At 43.1% G+C, this 16,261-nt stretch overlaps 1 protein-coding gene across 4 annotated transcripts in view; it reads right to left on the minus strand.

Annotated features, from left to right (window-relative positions):
- Nucleotides 1–13,385, minus strand: part of LOC135518914 (ankyrin repeat domain-containing protein 50-like) — a 22,323-nt gene extending 8,938 nt beyond the window's left edge. Inside the window, exons 1-2 of one of the 4 annotated variants that reach the window (XM_064943864.1) lie at nucleotides 13,151–13,385; nucleotides 6,186–6,939 (exon numbers count right to left, since the gene is read on the minus strand). In XM_064943864.1, coding sequence (XP_064799936.1) covers nucleotides 6,186–6,607 — 422 coding nt within the window. In that variant the 5' untranslated portion in view covers nucleotides 6,608–6,939; nucleotides 13,151–13,385. Of the gene's footprint in view, nucleotides 1–6,185; nucleotides 7,419–13,150 lie in introns of those variants that run through there. The other 3 variants (XM_064943865.1, XM_064943863.1, XM_064943862.1) reach the window with 3 other exon arrangements.
- Between the last annotated feature and the right edge of the window lie 2,876 nt (nucleotides 13,386–16,261).

Consider the following 16,261-nt stretch of genomic DNA (forward strand, 5'->3'; position numbering starts at 1 on the left):
GGACATCATCATTACATCATTCAGTATATGGACATCATCATTACATCATCATTACATCATTCAGTATATGGACATCATCATTACATCATCATTATATCATTCAGTATATGGACATCATCATTACATCATCATTACATCATTCAGTATATGGACATCATCATTACATCATCATTACATCATTCAGTATATGGACATCATCATTACATCATTCAGTATATGGCCATTATCATTACATCATCATTACATCATTCAGTATATGGCCATTATCATTACATCATCATTACATCATTCAGTATATGGACATTATCATTACATCATCATTATATCATTCAGTATACGGACATCATTACATCACTCAGTATATGGCCATTATCATTACATCATCATTACATCCTTCAGTATATGGACATCATCATTACATCCTTCAGTATATGGACATCATCATTACATCCTTCAGTATATGGACATAAATTAAAGAATGCTGCTATCGAGGAAGTGAGAAACCTACTTTCTTCCCCCCCTCACCAAGACCAGTAGATGTATTACTACAGTATATAGTAAAAGGCACCTGGACAGGACACTTCTATATGGTGTTCTATAGAGTCCCCTGGGACAGGACACTTCTATATGGTGTTCTATAGAGTCCCCTGGGACAGGACACTTCTACATGGTGTTCCATAGAGTCCCCTGGGACAGGACACTTCTATATGGTGTTCCATAGAGTCCCCTGGGACAGGACACTTCTATATGGTGTTCCATAGAGTCCCCTGGGACAGGACACTTCTATATGGTGTTCTATAGAGTCCCCTGGGACAGGACACTTCTACATGGTGTTCCATAGAGTCCCCTGGGACAGGACACTTCTATATGGTGTTCCATAGAGTCCCCTGGGACAGGACACTTCTATATGGTGTTCTATAGAGTCCCCTGGGACAGGACACTTCTATATGGTGTTCTATAGAGTCCCCTGGGACAGGACACTTCTATATGGTGTTCTATAGAGTCCCCTGGGACAGGACACTTCTATATGGTGTTCCATAGAGTCCCCTGGGACAGGACACTTCTATATGGTGTTCTATAGAGTCCCCTGGGACAGGACACTTCTATATGGTGTTCCATAGAGTCCCCTGGGACAGGACACTTCTATATGGTGTTCCATAGAGTCCCCTGGGACAGGACACTTCTATATGGTGTTCTATAGAGTCCCCTGGGACAGGACACTTCTATATGGTGTTCTATAGAGTCCCCTGGGACAGGACACTTCTATATGGTGTTCTATAGAGTCCCCTGGGACAGGACACTTCTATATGGTGTTCTATAGAGTCCCCTGGGACAGGACACTTCTATATGGTGTTCTATAGAGTCCCCTGGGACAGGACACTTCTATATGGTTGGTGTTCTATAGAGTCCCCTGGGACAGGACACTTCTATATGGTGTTCTATAGAGTCCCCTGGGTCCCACCTGGGAGGGTGGCTTCACCACACTTAGGCCTTGTAAAAATCATTGAGTAATCCAGGAAGAGTGGGTGTTTAGTGTGAGTAATTTAATGTGGGTGAAGACATTATGGCGTTGCAGTTGTTTTAACAGTGTCTGTCACCCTGTTAGTGTCTGTCACCCTGCTAGTGTCTGCTTCAGCAGGGATATAAACGGAATGAACTATTAAATATGACACTTGTAAAAGTCTATGTAACACTATGAAGTCTTTGTCTTTGAAGCCTTGGTCATTCAACAATGGATTCCACACTCCTACACTTCAAGAAGGATCCAAACGGAAGGTGTCAGCTAACGTAAACATACAATACAGCCTTTTGAATCAAATTTTATTGGTCACATACACACGGTTAGCAGATGTTAATACGAGTGTAGCAAAATGTTTCTAGTTCCAACAGTAACAAGGAATCTAACAATTCCCCAAAACTCGCTTTAATGTAAGTGGTTAATCAGAAACAAAAGGCACATTCACTCTCTACAGTCATACTGTAACTAATCTCACAATTAAAAGGCAGCAGGGTAGCCTAGTGGTTAGAGTGTAGGGGAGGCAGGGTAGCCTAGTGGTTAGAGCGTTGGACTAGTAACCGGAAGGTTGCAAGTTCAAATTCACGAGCTGACAAGGTACAAATTTGTCATTCTGCCCCTGAACAGGCAGTTAACCCACTGTTCCTAGGCTGTCATTGAAAATAAGAATTTGTTCTTAACTGACTTGCCTAGTTAAGTAAAGGTTAAATAAACAATTATACAAACAAATCTAAAAGGGATGGAATAAGAAAATGTATACAAGTGAAGTCAGAGGTTTATTAAAACTTGTTTTTCAACCACTCCATAAACTTCTTGTTAACAAACTATAGTTTTGGCAAGTCGGTTAGGACATCTACTTTGTGACACAAGTCATTCTTCTGAAAAAGAGTTTACAGACAGATTATTTCACTTATAATTCTAGTGGGTCAGAATTTTGTCATAGACTAAGTTGACTGTGCCTTTCAACATCTTGGACAATTCAAAAAAATTATGCCATGGCTTTAGAAGCTTCTGATTGGCTAATTGACATCATTTGAGTCAATTGGAGGTGAACCTGTGGATGTATTTCAAGGCCTACCTTCAAACTCAGTGCCTCTTTGCTTGACATCATGGGGAAATCAGAAGAAATCAGCCAAGACCTCAGAAAAAAAATTGTAGACCTCCACAAGTCTGGTTCTTCATTGGGAGCAATTTCCAAATGCCTGAAGGTACCACGTTCATCTGTACAAACAATAGTACATAAGTATAAACACCATGGGACCACGCAGCCATCATACCGCTCAGGAAGGAGACGCGTTTTGTCTCCTAAAGATGAACGTACTTTGGTGTGAAGAGTGCAAATCAATCCCAGAACAAGGACGTTGTGAAGATGCTGGAAGAAACAGGTACAAAAGTATCCACAGTAAAACGAGTCCTATATCAACATAACCTGAAAGGCCACTCAGCAAGGAAGAAGCCACTGCTCCAAAACCGCCATAAAAAAGCCAGACTACGGTTTGCAACTGCACATGGGGACAAAGATCTCACTTTTTGGAGAAATGAAATGTCCTCTGGTCTGATGAAACAAAAATTTAACTGTTTGGCCATAATGACCATTGTTATGTTTGGAGGAAAAAGGGTCAGGCTTGCAAGCCGAAGAACACCATCCCAACCGTGAAGCACGGGGGTGGCAGCATCATGCTGTGGGGGTGCTTTGCTGCAGGAGGGACTGGTGCATTTCACAAAATAGATGGCATCACGAGAAAGGGAAATTATGTGGATATATTGAAGCAACATCAAGACATCAGTCAGGAAGTTAAAGCTTGGTCGCAAATGAATTTTTCTAGATGGACAATGACCCCAAGCATACTTCCAAAGTTGTGACAAAATGACTTTAGGACAACAAAGTCAAGGTATTGGAGTGGCCATCACAAAGCCCTGACCTCAATCCCATAGAAAATGTGTGGGCAGAACTGAAAAAGTGTGTGTAAGCAAGGAGGCCTACAAACCTGACTCAGTTTGACCTGACTCAGAAACTTGTGGAAGGCTACCCAAAACGCTTGACCCTAGTTGAACAATGCAATGCTACCAAATACTAATAGAGTGTATGTAAACTTCTGACCCACTGGGAATGTGATGAAAGAAATAAGAGCTGAATTAAATAATTCTCTACTATTATTCTGACATTTGACATTCTTAAAATAAAGTGGTGATCCTAAAACATGGAATATTTACTGGGATTAAATGTCAGAAATTGTGAAAAACTGAGTTTAAATGTACTTGGCTAAGATGTATGTAAACTTCAGACTTCAACTGTATATAAATATATGGATGAGCGATGACCGAGTGTCATAGGAAAGATGCAATAGATGGTATAAGATGCAGTATATACATATGAGATGAGTAACGTAAGACAAACAATAATAAACATTATTAAAGTGGAATTGTTTAAAGTGACTAGTGAGTCAATGTAGGCAGCAGCCTCTGAGTTCATGACGGGCGGCAGGTAGCCTAGTGGTTAGAGCGTTGAGCCAGTAACCGAAAGGTTGCTAGATTGAATCCCTGAGCTGATAAGGTAAACATCTGTCGTTCTGCTTCTGAACAACACGGTTAACCCACTGTTTCCCGGTAGGCTGTCATTGTAAATAAGAATTTGTTCTTAACTGACTTGCCTTGTAAAATAAATGGTTGTTTAGCCATCTGATGTCCTTGAGATAGAAGCTGTTTTTCAGTCTCTCTCCTGTACTTGTGAACACAATATTAAAAGTTGCTGTCCTTTTTTCCCCCCATTACTGAACAATAGACTCAGCTTGAGTTTATGTAAAAGCCTTTTAAGAGAAGGAATTTAAAAGTGAATGCTCCGTTCCAAAACTTCTTGGTCACAAGTTTGTGTCTTACTAATATGATAACAGGGAACGTGTGTGTGTGTGTGTGTGTGTGTGTGTGTGTGTGTGCGTGCGTGCGTGCGTGCGTGCGTGCGTGCGTGCGTGCGTGCGTGCGTGCGTGCGTGCGTGCGTGTCTTGAGCACATCCAGAACCACGTTAATGGTCCTTTAACTGACTGAGGGCTTCCTGCTCCATCCTGTCCTCGTGGTCCTGGCCACAGGCTAACCTTTGACCCTCTCAGCCCTGCCGTAATTGGACACGGTGTGGAGAAGAGGCTGACAACAGGCCCTGTGAGCCCTAATCGTCCCAAAGTTCGTAAAAATGGTTTAAAACAGACGAGCCGTTTATCAGCGGGCCTTGTGGAACAGCAATTAGATAAGACTAGAGAGGATGGCGTAGTTTAACGGACAGTTAAGGACAAACTTTACGAGGGAATATGGCTGTAAGAAAGGCAGTGGAAAAGGTGGTTGGTAGTTGGGTCGACTAGCCATTGTTGATGTTGACAGTGTAAGCTAAGCGGTTATATAGGACTCTAAATGGTTCCAGCTAGCATCTGTTCAAATCTAAGGATTCTCTATATATGCGTTCGCTGCCACTTCAAGCTCATGTTTCCCCTGTTTTGTTGACCACTGTTTAGTGTTCACATGACAGTGGCTCAATCACAACCCCTTTTTCTCTCACTCGGGCGCCAAACACACAAAGATCTCTCCAGGCTACATGGGTCAGTCTGAGGGCAAATGTGGAATGTAGCCCTGGTAGTTCACACCAGAAACACAGCAAACAAGGAGGCAGAGCGTTGCTCCACAACCAACGTCGACATCAGACAGACAGAGAGGGTCCCCGTGAGAACGACGACCTCGCCAAGCTGTACCAACGACTCCAGTCTCTTGCGACTTCGAGGGGAACGCATTTTTTCACGTCTTTGTCCTGGTTTCTAAAAGGACGTGTCATAAATAGCATTGTGGCGTTCGTTCAGACTGGGAGGTCGATTGTGAGAGCACTTGAATGACTTGTATTATGAGGGGAGAAATAGATTCTTATACAAACCAAAGGAGGACAATCGCTCGCTTTTCACTATGGCTCTTTTGGTCTTCTTTGTTTGACTGAACAACACTAGCAGTGACCGGCGGCAGAGTAGCCTAGTGGTTAGAGCGTTGGACTAGTAATCGAAAGGTTGCAAGTTCGAATCCCCGACTAGCAGTGACAGGTGGCAGAGTAGCCTAGTGGTTAGAGCGTTGGACTAGTAATCGAAAGGTTGCAAGTTCAAATCCCCGAGCTGACAAGGTACAAATCTGTTGTTCTGCCCCTGAACAGGCAGTTAACCCACTGTTCCTAGGCCGTCATAGAAAATAAGAATTTGTTCTTTAACTGACTTGCCTGGTTAAATAAAGGTAAAATAAAAAAAAGGCTTTTAGTACGGAATCTGAATGTTCATGGAAACTCACTGTTACCTGTAAGAAGAGGTCAAGGACGGCCATCTTGGATAACTGGTCTGCTTGGTGATGGTGTCACTTCCCTTTCAAATGGATTATTGCTACTATGACTATTCACATGCTACTGTGAACACGGGACTATAATGTCAAATAAAACAATGGGTTTATTTGTACAGACATATAGTATCCCTATCAATCTGACTGACTCAATGTTTGACTTTTGACAAACCTCAAAATCTCTCTATAGAAATTTCACATTCATTTTTTTTTTTTGCAGACAGAATGTGCTGAGTTCACATCAAAACAGAGCAATTCACAAAGCTGTCGAGATCAGTTGGTTAGCAACGCTACGGAGTAATATAGGGTGCAGACCTTTTGAAGGTGTCATCTGGGTCCCTCTGGCAGTGTAGGGGCTCCAAGGTGGGAGCCACCAAGGGGGTGTCCAGTGTGTCCCTGTACCCCAGGGGGAGGAGGGGGCTGACCCTCAGCTGATCCACCAGTCCGAGGACAAACCTCCATACCGCCACGCTCCTCCCGTCCTCCCGCTGGCAGAAGTGAAATGCAAGGCAGTGGGGTGCCAGCCCGACCCTCACCCCTGTGTCCGAGGTGGGCCATATTGCCTCCGTGCATAGAGCTGTCTTTCCTGCCCCGGGACCCCCAGTTACCAGGATCCCCGGGGGCCGGCCGGGAGCGGGCTTGGCTTCCAGATAGCGCTGGAACTTTTCCAGGGCCCATTCCCGACAGTAGAAGCGGCGGCCCCGTAGCAGGCTGGTGTTATAGCTGCTACCACTCATTGGGACCCCCTGGGAACTAACCAGGAGTCACTCCACCGCGGGTCCAACGTCCCATACTCCCCGGCGCCTCTTACAGTTTCTCTTTCGATTTGAACGGACTACACAACACCTTTGGTAGCTCTGGCAGTGACAAGGTGACAGGGTACTGTCCGGAAGGTTCTAACGTCAGACGTTATGATCTGGGGACTCCTCCAGATACCATCTCAGAGTCTCTTAATCCTCTCCAGTTGTCTGTAGTCAACTTGGATCAGTCCTCTGGACACTGTGGTGCGTCATCTCTCCATAGGTTCCTCCAGCCAATCAGTGTGTCTCTCTGCCGTCTCAACCTGGTCCTCAGGTTAGAAAAAAAACAAACAAGGAAATGGACCATGAATAGAATGTATCCAGTACTGACACGCTCTCTCACACACCACACCTGTCCCCCGTCAGAGAGAGAGAGAGAGAGAGAGAGAGAGAGAGAGAGAGAAAAAAATAAGAGAGACACAGAGTGAGAGATTACCACAAGGGCTCACTTAAAACAAGGAGATTTTTTTCTGTGGTTATCTTCACAAAACCTTCATAATATTAACATGCTCCCTAAATCTCTGTATCTGCTGCTGACAGTCCTGCTTCCTCGCTTTTCTCTTCTGGAGTCTCTCCGTACAGTTGGCTCATATGAATTTCCCTCCTCTTTCACACGCCCCTTCTCTCTCTCTCTCTCTCTCTCCACCCTCTCAGCTGCTCTCCGGTTTTTCTTGTCCTCTTTTTTTCTCACTCCTCCCCTCCTGTTTCTCAGCATGTATTGAAGCAGAGGCATTTAAACTGAGAGTGAGTGAGTGAGTGAGTGAGTGAGTGAGTGAGTGAGTGAGTGAGTGAGTGAGTGAGTGAGTGAGTGAGTGAGTGAGTAAGTGAGTGAGTGAGTGAGTGAGTGAGTGAGTGAGTGAGTGAGTGAGTGAGTGAGTGAGTGAGTGAGTGAGTGAGTGAGTAAAGAAGAGAAGAGAGAATAAGGAACACGATCCAAGATAGGAGGAGTTGGACGGCTTGTTTTTGGGGGTCAAAGTTCACCCACAGCAGCATGCTTTAACTGAGGCTCACACCCCTCCTGGGTCTGGCTCTGGGAGGGAGGGACGAGCTCCAGCACTCCTGTCTAAATTCACCTCACATGGTTATTATTAAACAGATGTGATAAAAACAGAACCCGTTACTGCAGGAACCAGGATGTAACGCAACTGGATAGTAAATACAACCTCTTCAGTTGCTGACAAAGCCACTTTGTTGACTTTATAGCAACAACAAAAAAAGAGAGGAAAAAAGGGGGTACTGATGCTGACTGTGCTTAAAATAAATTGAGAAAGCAAAGCTCAGAGGGTGTTTCAAATACACTTATTATTGTATCACTATATGAACTGAGGTAATGTTGAAATACATAGATTTGGTGTTTCTCTGTGACATCCATAGAATATAGGGTATTCAAAGCGCTCTGTGAAGAAGCAACTTGTCTGTAACCAGGGCTGGGGAGTAACAGATGTTCAAAGCATTTATTTTTCAACTCGAAGCAATGAGCCCAATCAGTTTTCCATGACAACAAAATCATAAACAAGAGCAGGCTAATAAGTGCTTCGTTTTTTAAGTAAAACAACTTGGCTAATATATATTTACAAATGCTATAAATGGAAGCTCAAGGCGTATTAAATTAATTAATTAATTAATCAAAGTCATTAAGTAAACTACAACATCCATCTATGCAAACACTAACATGGATTAATCAATGCAATAGATGGTCGTTCCATTGTTAATATAAACTCAGCAAAAAAAAAAAAAAAAAAATATGTCCCTTTTTCAGGATCTTTGTGTCTTTCAAAGATATTTTGATTTTTTTTTACAAATCCACTTCACAGACCTTCATTGTAAAGGGTTTAAACACAGTTTCCCATGCTTGTTCAGTGAACCATAAACAACTAATGAACATGCACCTGTGGAACGGTCGTTAAGACACTAACAGCTTACAGACGGTAGGCAATTAAGGTCACAGTTATGGAAACTTAGGACACTAAAAAGGCCTTTCTACTGACTCTGAAAAACACCAAAAGAAATATGCCCAGGGTCCCTGCTCATCTGCGTGAACGTGCCTTGGGCATGCTGCGAGGAGGCATGAGGACTGCAGCTGTTGCAATGTTCATACTGTGAGACGCCTAAGACAGCACTAAAGGGAGACAGGACAGACAGCTGATTGTGCTCTCAGTGGCAGACCACGTGTAACACCTGCACAGGATCGGTACATCCGAACATCACAACTGCGGGACAGGTACAGGATGGCAACAACAACTGCCCGAGTTTCACCAGGAATAAACAATCCCTCCATCAGTGCTCAGACTGTCTGCAATAGGCTGAGAGAGGCTGGTCTGAGGGCTCGTAGGCCTGTTGTAAGGCAGGTCCTCACCAGACATCACCGGCAACAACGTCGCCTATGGGCACAAACCCACCGTCGCTGGACCAGACAGGACTAGCAAAAAGTGCTTTTCACTGACGAGTCACGGTTTTGTCTAACCAGGGGTGATGGTCAGATTCACGTTTATCATCGAAGGAATGAGCGTTACACCGAGGCCTGTGCTCTGGAGTGGGATCGATTTGGAGGTGGAGGGTCCGTCATGGTCTGGGGCGGTGTGTCACAGCATCATCGGACTGAGCTTGTTGTCATTGCAGGCAATCTCAACACTGTGCGTTACAGGGAAGACATCCTCCTCCCTCATGTGGTACCCTTCCTGCAGGCTCATCCTGACATGACCCTCCAGCATGACAATGCCACCAGCCATACTGCTCGTTCTGTGTGTGATTTCCTGCAAGACAGGAATGTGTTCTGCCATGGCCAGCAAAGAGCCCGGATCTCAATCCCATTGATCACGTCTGGGACCTGCTGTATTGCAGGGTGAGGGCTAGGGCCATTCCTCCCAGAAATGTCTGGGAACTTGCAGGTGCCTTGGTGGAAGAGTGGGGTAACATCTGACAGCAAGAACTGGCAAATCTGGTGCAGTCCATAAGGAGGAGATGCACTGCAGAACTTAATGCAGCTGGTGGCCAGATACTGACTTACTTTTGATATTGACCCCCCCCCCCTCCCTTTGTTCAGGGACACATTATTCCATTTCTGTTAGTCACATGTCTGTGGAACTTGTTCAGTTTACGTCTCAGCTGTTGAATCTTGTTATGTTCATACAAATATTTACACATATTAAGTTTTCTGAAAACGAACGCAGGTGACAGTGAGAGGATGTTTCTTTTTTTTTGCTGAGTTTACATGTTTTGTCTTCTAATGCCTCTTAAGGGGAAAGTAATCAGATTACTGAGTTTGGCTAATTCAAAAAGTGATGTTACTGATCACAATTTGGACAGGTAATTAGTAACTAACAGATTACATTTAGAAAGTACCTTGTCCTGTCTATGGCAGAGTATCCATTAGTCCACACATCACTTCAGTCAATCAATCCATGCATGCCGCGAGAATTATGTTCTCAATGTTCATAAACCGAACTTCAATTAAACTACTCGGTCTGTTACCAAGAATTTGTAAGATTGTTGTTGAAATAAAACAGACAGTAGTCAGCAACGTTTATTTATGAGAGCTTTCCCCATCATATCATGCACATTGGTTTATATATCTCCCATTTCGTCATAAATGTCCCTCCTCTTCTCAAACAATGACAATATAGTCGACAAGTTTTCTCCTACGCATACATTGCTTATCACATCCTACAACATGTGGCACTATCTACTGCAAGCCCAACAGTTTCTCCCCTCTTTGTGTAGGGGAGACTTCCTTCCTGTTTTCAGATTCACAGAGGTCACAAGTTGTTCCTCTTCTCTTACAGGCAAACATTCTTCATCACTATACAGAGACGGAACTATAACTAACAGAATTCTACCCTGTGTGTCACGCCCTGGTCGTGGTATATTGTGTTTGTCTTTATTTATTTGGTCAGGTCGGGGTGTGACATGGGTTTATTGTGGTGTGTTTTGTCTTGGGGTGTTGTTAGGTGTTGGGTGTGTGGCTTAGTGGGGTTTTCTAGCATAGTCTATGGCTGTCTGAAGTGGTTCTCAATCAGAGGCAGGTGTTTATCGTTGTCTCTGATTGGGAACCATATTTAGGCAGCCATATTCTTTGAGTATTTCGTGGGTGATTGTTCCGGTCTCTGTGTTTGTTGTTCACCAGATAGGCTGTATAGGTTTTCACGGTCCGTTTTTGTATTGTTAGTTATTTCATGTCGAGTTCCTTTTCATTAAAGAACATGAATAACCACCACGCTTCATTTTGGTCCGCTTCTCCTTCGACAGCCGAGAACCGTTACCCTATGTTAAATCTGTTAGTAATTATTCATAACATTCAAAAACGATGCATCGAGCCAGTACTTTATTAACCAATAGATCAGACTTGTAGGATCTGTTTCAAGTGAAATTTGGTCCTGTGGTGGAAGGAACCGATGGATATCTGATATGATCATCTTGGTCTAAGGAGCCAACTGCCTGCCATTCGACTGACATGGAGACATTCCTGTCGTTTCGCTTGGCCTTTACACTACCCCGCTATTCCTCGTGACCGTTTCTCTCCTGCTTGTCAACGACACACCCTCCCCGTTCAACTGAGGTAACTGATGGATACTGTAAGCAACCCCCCCCCCCCCCCCAAAAAAAAAAAAAACACATTCCTTACCCCAGGACACTTCAACGGGTGACTATATGGGAAAGTCATGGGGAAAAAGGGAGCACTCGGGTTTCTGCTTTTGAGTATTTACTGGCTTGGCCTATGAATGATAAACCCTTAGATCCAGATGCGTTATGAACCCCACAAATCTGAGGGTGCACAATGTCTGGGGGTTTTCCAGAGGGTCCCCCCCCCCGATCCTTAAATTTGGAAGAATGTTGCATTTTTCAAACACCTGAAACAGCTTTTTCCTGCAATCTAGAGCCATAATCAATATGCTTAAATTGTATGCACATTTTTTTATATATTTTTTTTTATTCTGCAAATCTCAGCATACCTCAAGCTGGGTGGTTCTTTTTTTAAGAAGCTAAATATGTTTCTCTGAATCTCTGCTAAAGTCTGGATAAAAAGATTGAAAGGAATGTCAGTCTTAGTATATTTAGTTATCGCTTGCTTTTCTAAAGTCTACCAACCTTGCCAGTATCAAATGTATTTATATAGCCCTTCGTACATCAGCTGATATCTCAAAGTGCTGTACAGAAACCCAGCCTAAAACCCCCAAACAGCAAGCAATGCAGGTGTAGAAGCACGGTGGCCAGGAAAAACTCCCTAGAAAGGCCAGAACCTAGGAAGAAACCTAGAGAGGAACTAGACTATGAGGGGTGGCCAGTCCTCTTCTGGCTGTGCCGGGTGGAGATTATAACAGAACATGGCCAAGATGTTCAAACGTTCATAGATGACCAGCAGGGTCAGACAGTAGGCATGCCAGCTAAGATAGTAAAACAAGCTAGCTATTCTAACTTGTTTGTTAGCCGTAAATGGCTTCTTGGTTATGAGGTTGGCAGATTGTGAACCTATCTGGGCTCGCTAAAGCCAACATCATACAGTTCTTAAATGGCTTAAGTGGTTAGCAGTGCGCTATTACAGAACATTTTTTTCCCCATAAAAGAATAAAACAGGAGCAATCTGAGGGGACACGTGCCCTTGTGCATGACCTTTCTGGAAACAAACATATATATTTTTTGATACACCAATGGAGGACGGCTCATAACGGCTTGAACGGAGTAAATGGAATCAAACACACGGCCACCGTGTGCTTTGATGTATTTGATAACATTACACGAATTCCCGCTACAGCCATTACCACGAGACCAAAGGTGCCACCAACCTCCTGTGTGTTACACGTAACAAAATGCTAGGAAATTAAGAAATTATTTCAATCCTAAAATACCTATCTTTTATGACCGTTAGGATGCATATGTCAATTTGTTTGGCTTGTAAATATGTTACGACCATGTATGATTTTGTTAATGCCGCTTTCCAACAATGGACTAGTCTTCTGGCAGTATCAAATGGAACCATCCGTACGGTTGCGCCCAGAGCACGGGTTTTCACTAGTTACTACAGCCACAAAGTCTAACTTGGCTGTATCATAAACATTTCTGGGGGGAAAAGAGGGGGGGTGTTTTTTGGTCTTAATTTAAGGTTAGCAGTGTGGTTATGGTTAGATTTAAAAATCAGATTTTAAGAAGGGAAATTGTACAATTGAGCGGGGTTAATAACTTTGTGTCTGTGGGAACTAGTGACGACCTTGGGCACGTTCCCGAAACTCAAAGGTAATCAATCAGCCAATTGGACTGCTCTCACCGGTCGTGCTCGGCAGCAGCACAGACGGAATGTTAGTTGTAAAATACCTTTGGCAGCAGGCTACAGGTGCGTGCCGCATCAACTGCCAGGCCGACATCGCTGTTGTTAAAACTACCATACCGATTCTCTACACACCTGTCAACTCACACACATAATTCATTCATTATTCTGGTATGCCCAACCTCATGAAATGACAAAGACAACGAAACACTTTCACAGACCGATCTCAGCAGGCTGTCGTATGAGAGGAGTCGAACAGGCTACAGGCAGGACATAGCCTATCGATAGTCCGTGCTGCTCCGTCGTTGATTACAATTCAATGATTCCGAGTCATTCCGTCAGTGGAGTTTTATTCTAATGTTACACCACATGTACAATCATTTTAATCCTGACAATATTTGATCATCAGAATTAGTTCCTCGTGCATGGTTGATTTACATCTGCACTTTTGTTTTTAATTATACTATATTCTGTCGATATTTCCATTCATAGAGCCCAGTCGGCTATCACGTGTTGTCAGTGCGCACAGTGCCGCCCCCCAAATAGAAACGTGTGTTGCTGCTACAAATTGTCAGACTATATATACTGTAAGACAAAGAGTCGCAAGCTAGCGCGAGGACGCGCTCTTTGAAATGAAGGAGTAATGTAACGACCCTGGCTTTATAACGGCGGAAATCGACGCTGCCGCACGAGCATGCTTTTGCGGCACAGTCGATAGCGCGCGATTGGAATCATTTTACCAAAATTATAAAAAAATATATTTTTGGCAAAATTCTGAACTATCTTTCTAGCTAATTTTACCCCAACATCGGACACTCTCTATCGGTTAGAGTAGTAGTATTTCCTCTGAAATATCACACATGCTAATTGCTAACCCCGCAAGCTAACATTGGTATGACACCAATAATCACAAAACATTGATGCTTTGATCCCAAGTTAACACTGTTGAAGGTAATATATTTCTTATTAAACGCTGTTGAAAAAGCCGATAATATGGGGTGCTATGTTAATACTACTCCATAGAGGATCAATAGACCCTCAAAAATTCTCAACATTGGAACAAGTGCATCAACCATCACCAGTAAGTAGCCTAGGCTTCATCTTCGGGTGAGTCAGTCACTATATGCTAATATGCACTATAAATACAAAAGTATGTGGACACCCCCCTTCCATAGATAAACATTGCCAGTAGAAGGGCCTCACTGAAGAGCTCAGTGACTTTAAAGTCAGTTCGTCAAATGTCTGCCCTGCTAGAGCTGCCACCGGTCAACTGTAAGTGCTGTTATTGTGAAATGGAAACGTCTAGGAACAACCACAGCTCAGCCACGAAGTGGGCTCTGAGTCTCAGAAGAGTGGAGGCTGGTATATAGCAGAGGACCAACTCCATATTAGTGCCCATGATCTTGGAACGAGATGTTCGAAGAGCCAGTGTCCACATACTTTTGGTAATGTTGTGCATTTACAGTGCCTTGCAAAAGTATTCATTACCCTTGGCATTTTTCCTATTTTGTTGCATTACAACCTGTAATTAAAAACATTTTTTTTTTAAATTTCATGTAATGGACATACAGAAAATAGTCCAAATTTGTGAAGTGAAATTTAAAAAAAAAAGAGGCAATTCTAAAAAATAAAAACCGGAAAAGTGATGCGTGCATATGTATTCACCCCCTTTGCTATGAAGCCCCTAAATAAGATCTGGTGCAACTAATTACCTTCAGAAGTCACATAATTAGTTAAATAAAATCCCCCTGTGTGCAATGTAAGTGTCACATGATCTGTCACATGATCTCAGTATATATACACCTGTTCTGAAAGGCCCCAGAGTCTGCAACACCATTAAGCAAGCGGCACCATGAAGACCAAGGAGCTCTCCAAACAGGTCAGGGACAAAGTTGTGGAGAAGTACAGATCAGGGTTGGGTTATAAAAAAATATCAGAAACTTTGAACATCCCACGGAGCACCATTAAATTCATTATTAATAAATAGAAAGAATATGGCACCACAACAAACCTGCCAAGAGAGGGCCGTCCACCAAATCTCATGGACCAGGCAAGGATGGCATTAATCAGAGAGGCAACAAAGAGACCAAAGATAACCCTGAAGGAGCTGCAAAGCTCCACAGCGGAGATTGGAGCATCTGTCCATAGGACCACTTTAAGCTGTACACTCCACAGAGCTGGGATTTATGGAAGAGTGGACAGAAAAAGTCTTTAAAAAAAAATAAGTAAACATGTTTTGTGTTCGCCAAAAGGCACGTGGGAGACTCCCCAAACATATGGAAGAAGGTACTCAGATGAGACCAAAATTGAGCTTTTTGGCCATCAAGGAAAATGCTATGCCTGGTGCAAAGCCAACACCTCTCATCACCCCGAGAATACCATCCCCACATTGAAGCATGGTGGTGGCATCATCATGCTGTGGGGATGTTTTTCATCAGCAGGGAAACAGGTCAGAATTGATGGATGTCGCTAAATACAGGAAGTCCTTGAGGGTTTCAGGCTTCCAGAGATTTGAGCTTTGAGATTTCACTTTCCAGCAGGACAATGATCCTAATCATACTGCTAAATCCACACGTGAGTGGTTTAAGGGGAAACATTTAAATGTCTTGGAATGGCCTAGTTAAAGCCCAGACCTCAATCCAGCTGAAAATCTGTGGTATGACTTAAAGATTGCTGTACACCAGCAGAACCCATCCAACTTGAAGGAGCTGAAGCAGTTTTGCCTTGAAGAATAGGCAAAAATCGCAGTGGCTAGATGTGCCAAGCTTATAGAGACATACCCCAAGATACTTGCAGCTGTAATTGCTGCAAATGGTGGCTCTACAAAGTACTGACTTTGGGGGGTGAATAGTTCTGCACTTTCAAGTTTTCTGTTGTTTTGTCTTATTTCTTGTTTCACCAAAAATATATCTTAACTCCATTTTGTAAGGCAACAAAATCAGAAAAATGCCAAGGGGGGGTGAATACTTTAGCAAGCCACTGTATATAGACAGGTATGTACCTTTCCAAATCATGTTCAATCAGTTAAATTTACCACAGGTGGATTCCAATCCAAGAATAATCAATGGAAACAGGATGCACCTGAGCTCAATTTTGATAAATTTGCTAAAATATATCTATGTTTTACTGTTTTTGCTTTGTCATTATTGGATGTGTGTGTGTGTAGATTAACGAGGTAAAGTTGTTAGTTCATCCATTTTAGAATAAGATGTCCATTTTAACAAAATGTGGAAGACGTGAAGGGGTCTGAATCCAAATGCACTGTAACTGTATGTGTGTGTAGTACAGCGATTAGGTAGTCATTCAAAAAACACTATTATTGCACACAGAAT

Source organism: Oncorhynchus masou, chromosome 29, assembly GCF_036934945.1.
Source record: "Oncorhynchus masou masou isolate Uvic2021 chromosome 29, UVic_Omas_1.1, whole genome shotgun sequence".
NCBI lineage: Eukaryota > Metazoa > Chordata > Actinopteri > Salmoniformes > Salmonidae > Oncorhynchus > Oncorhynchus masou.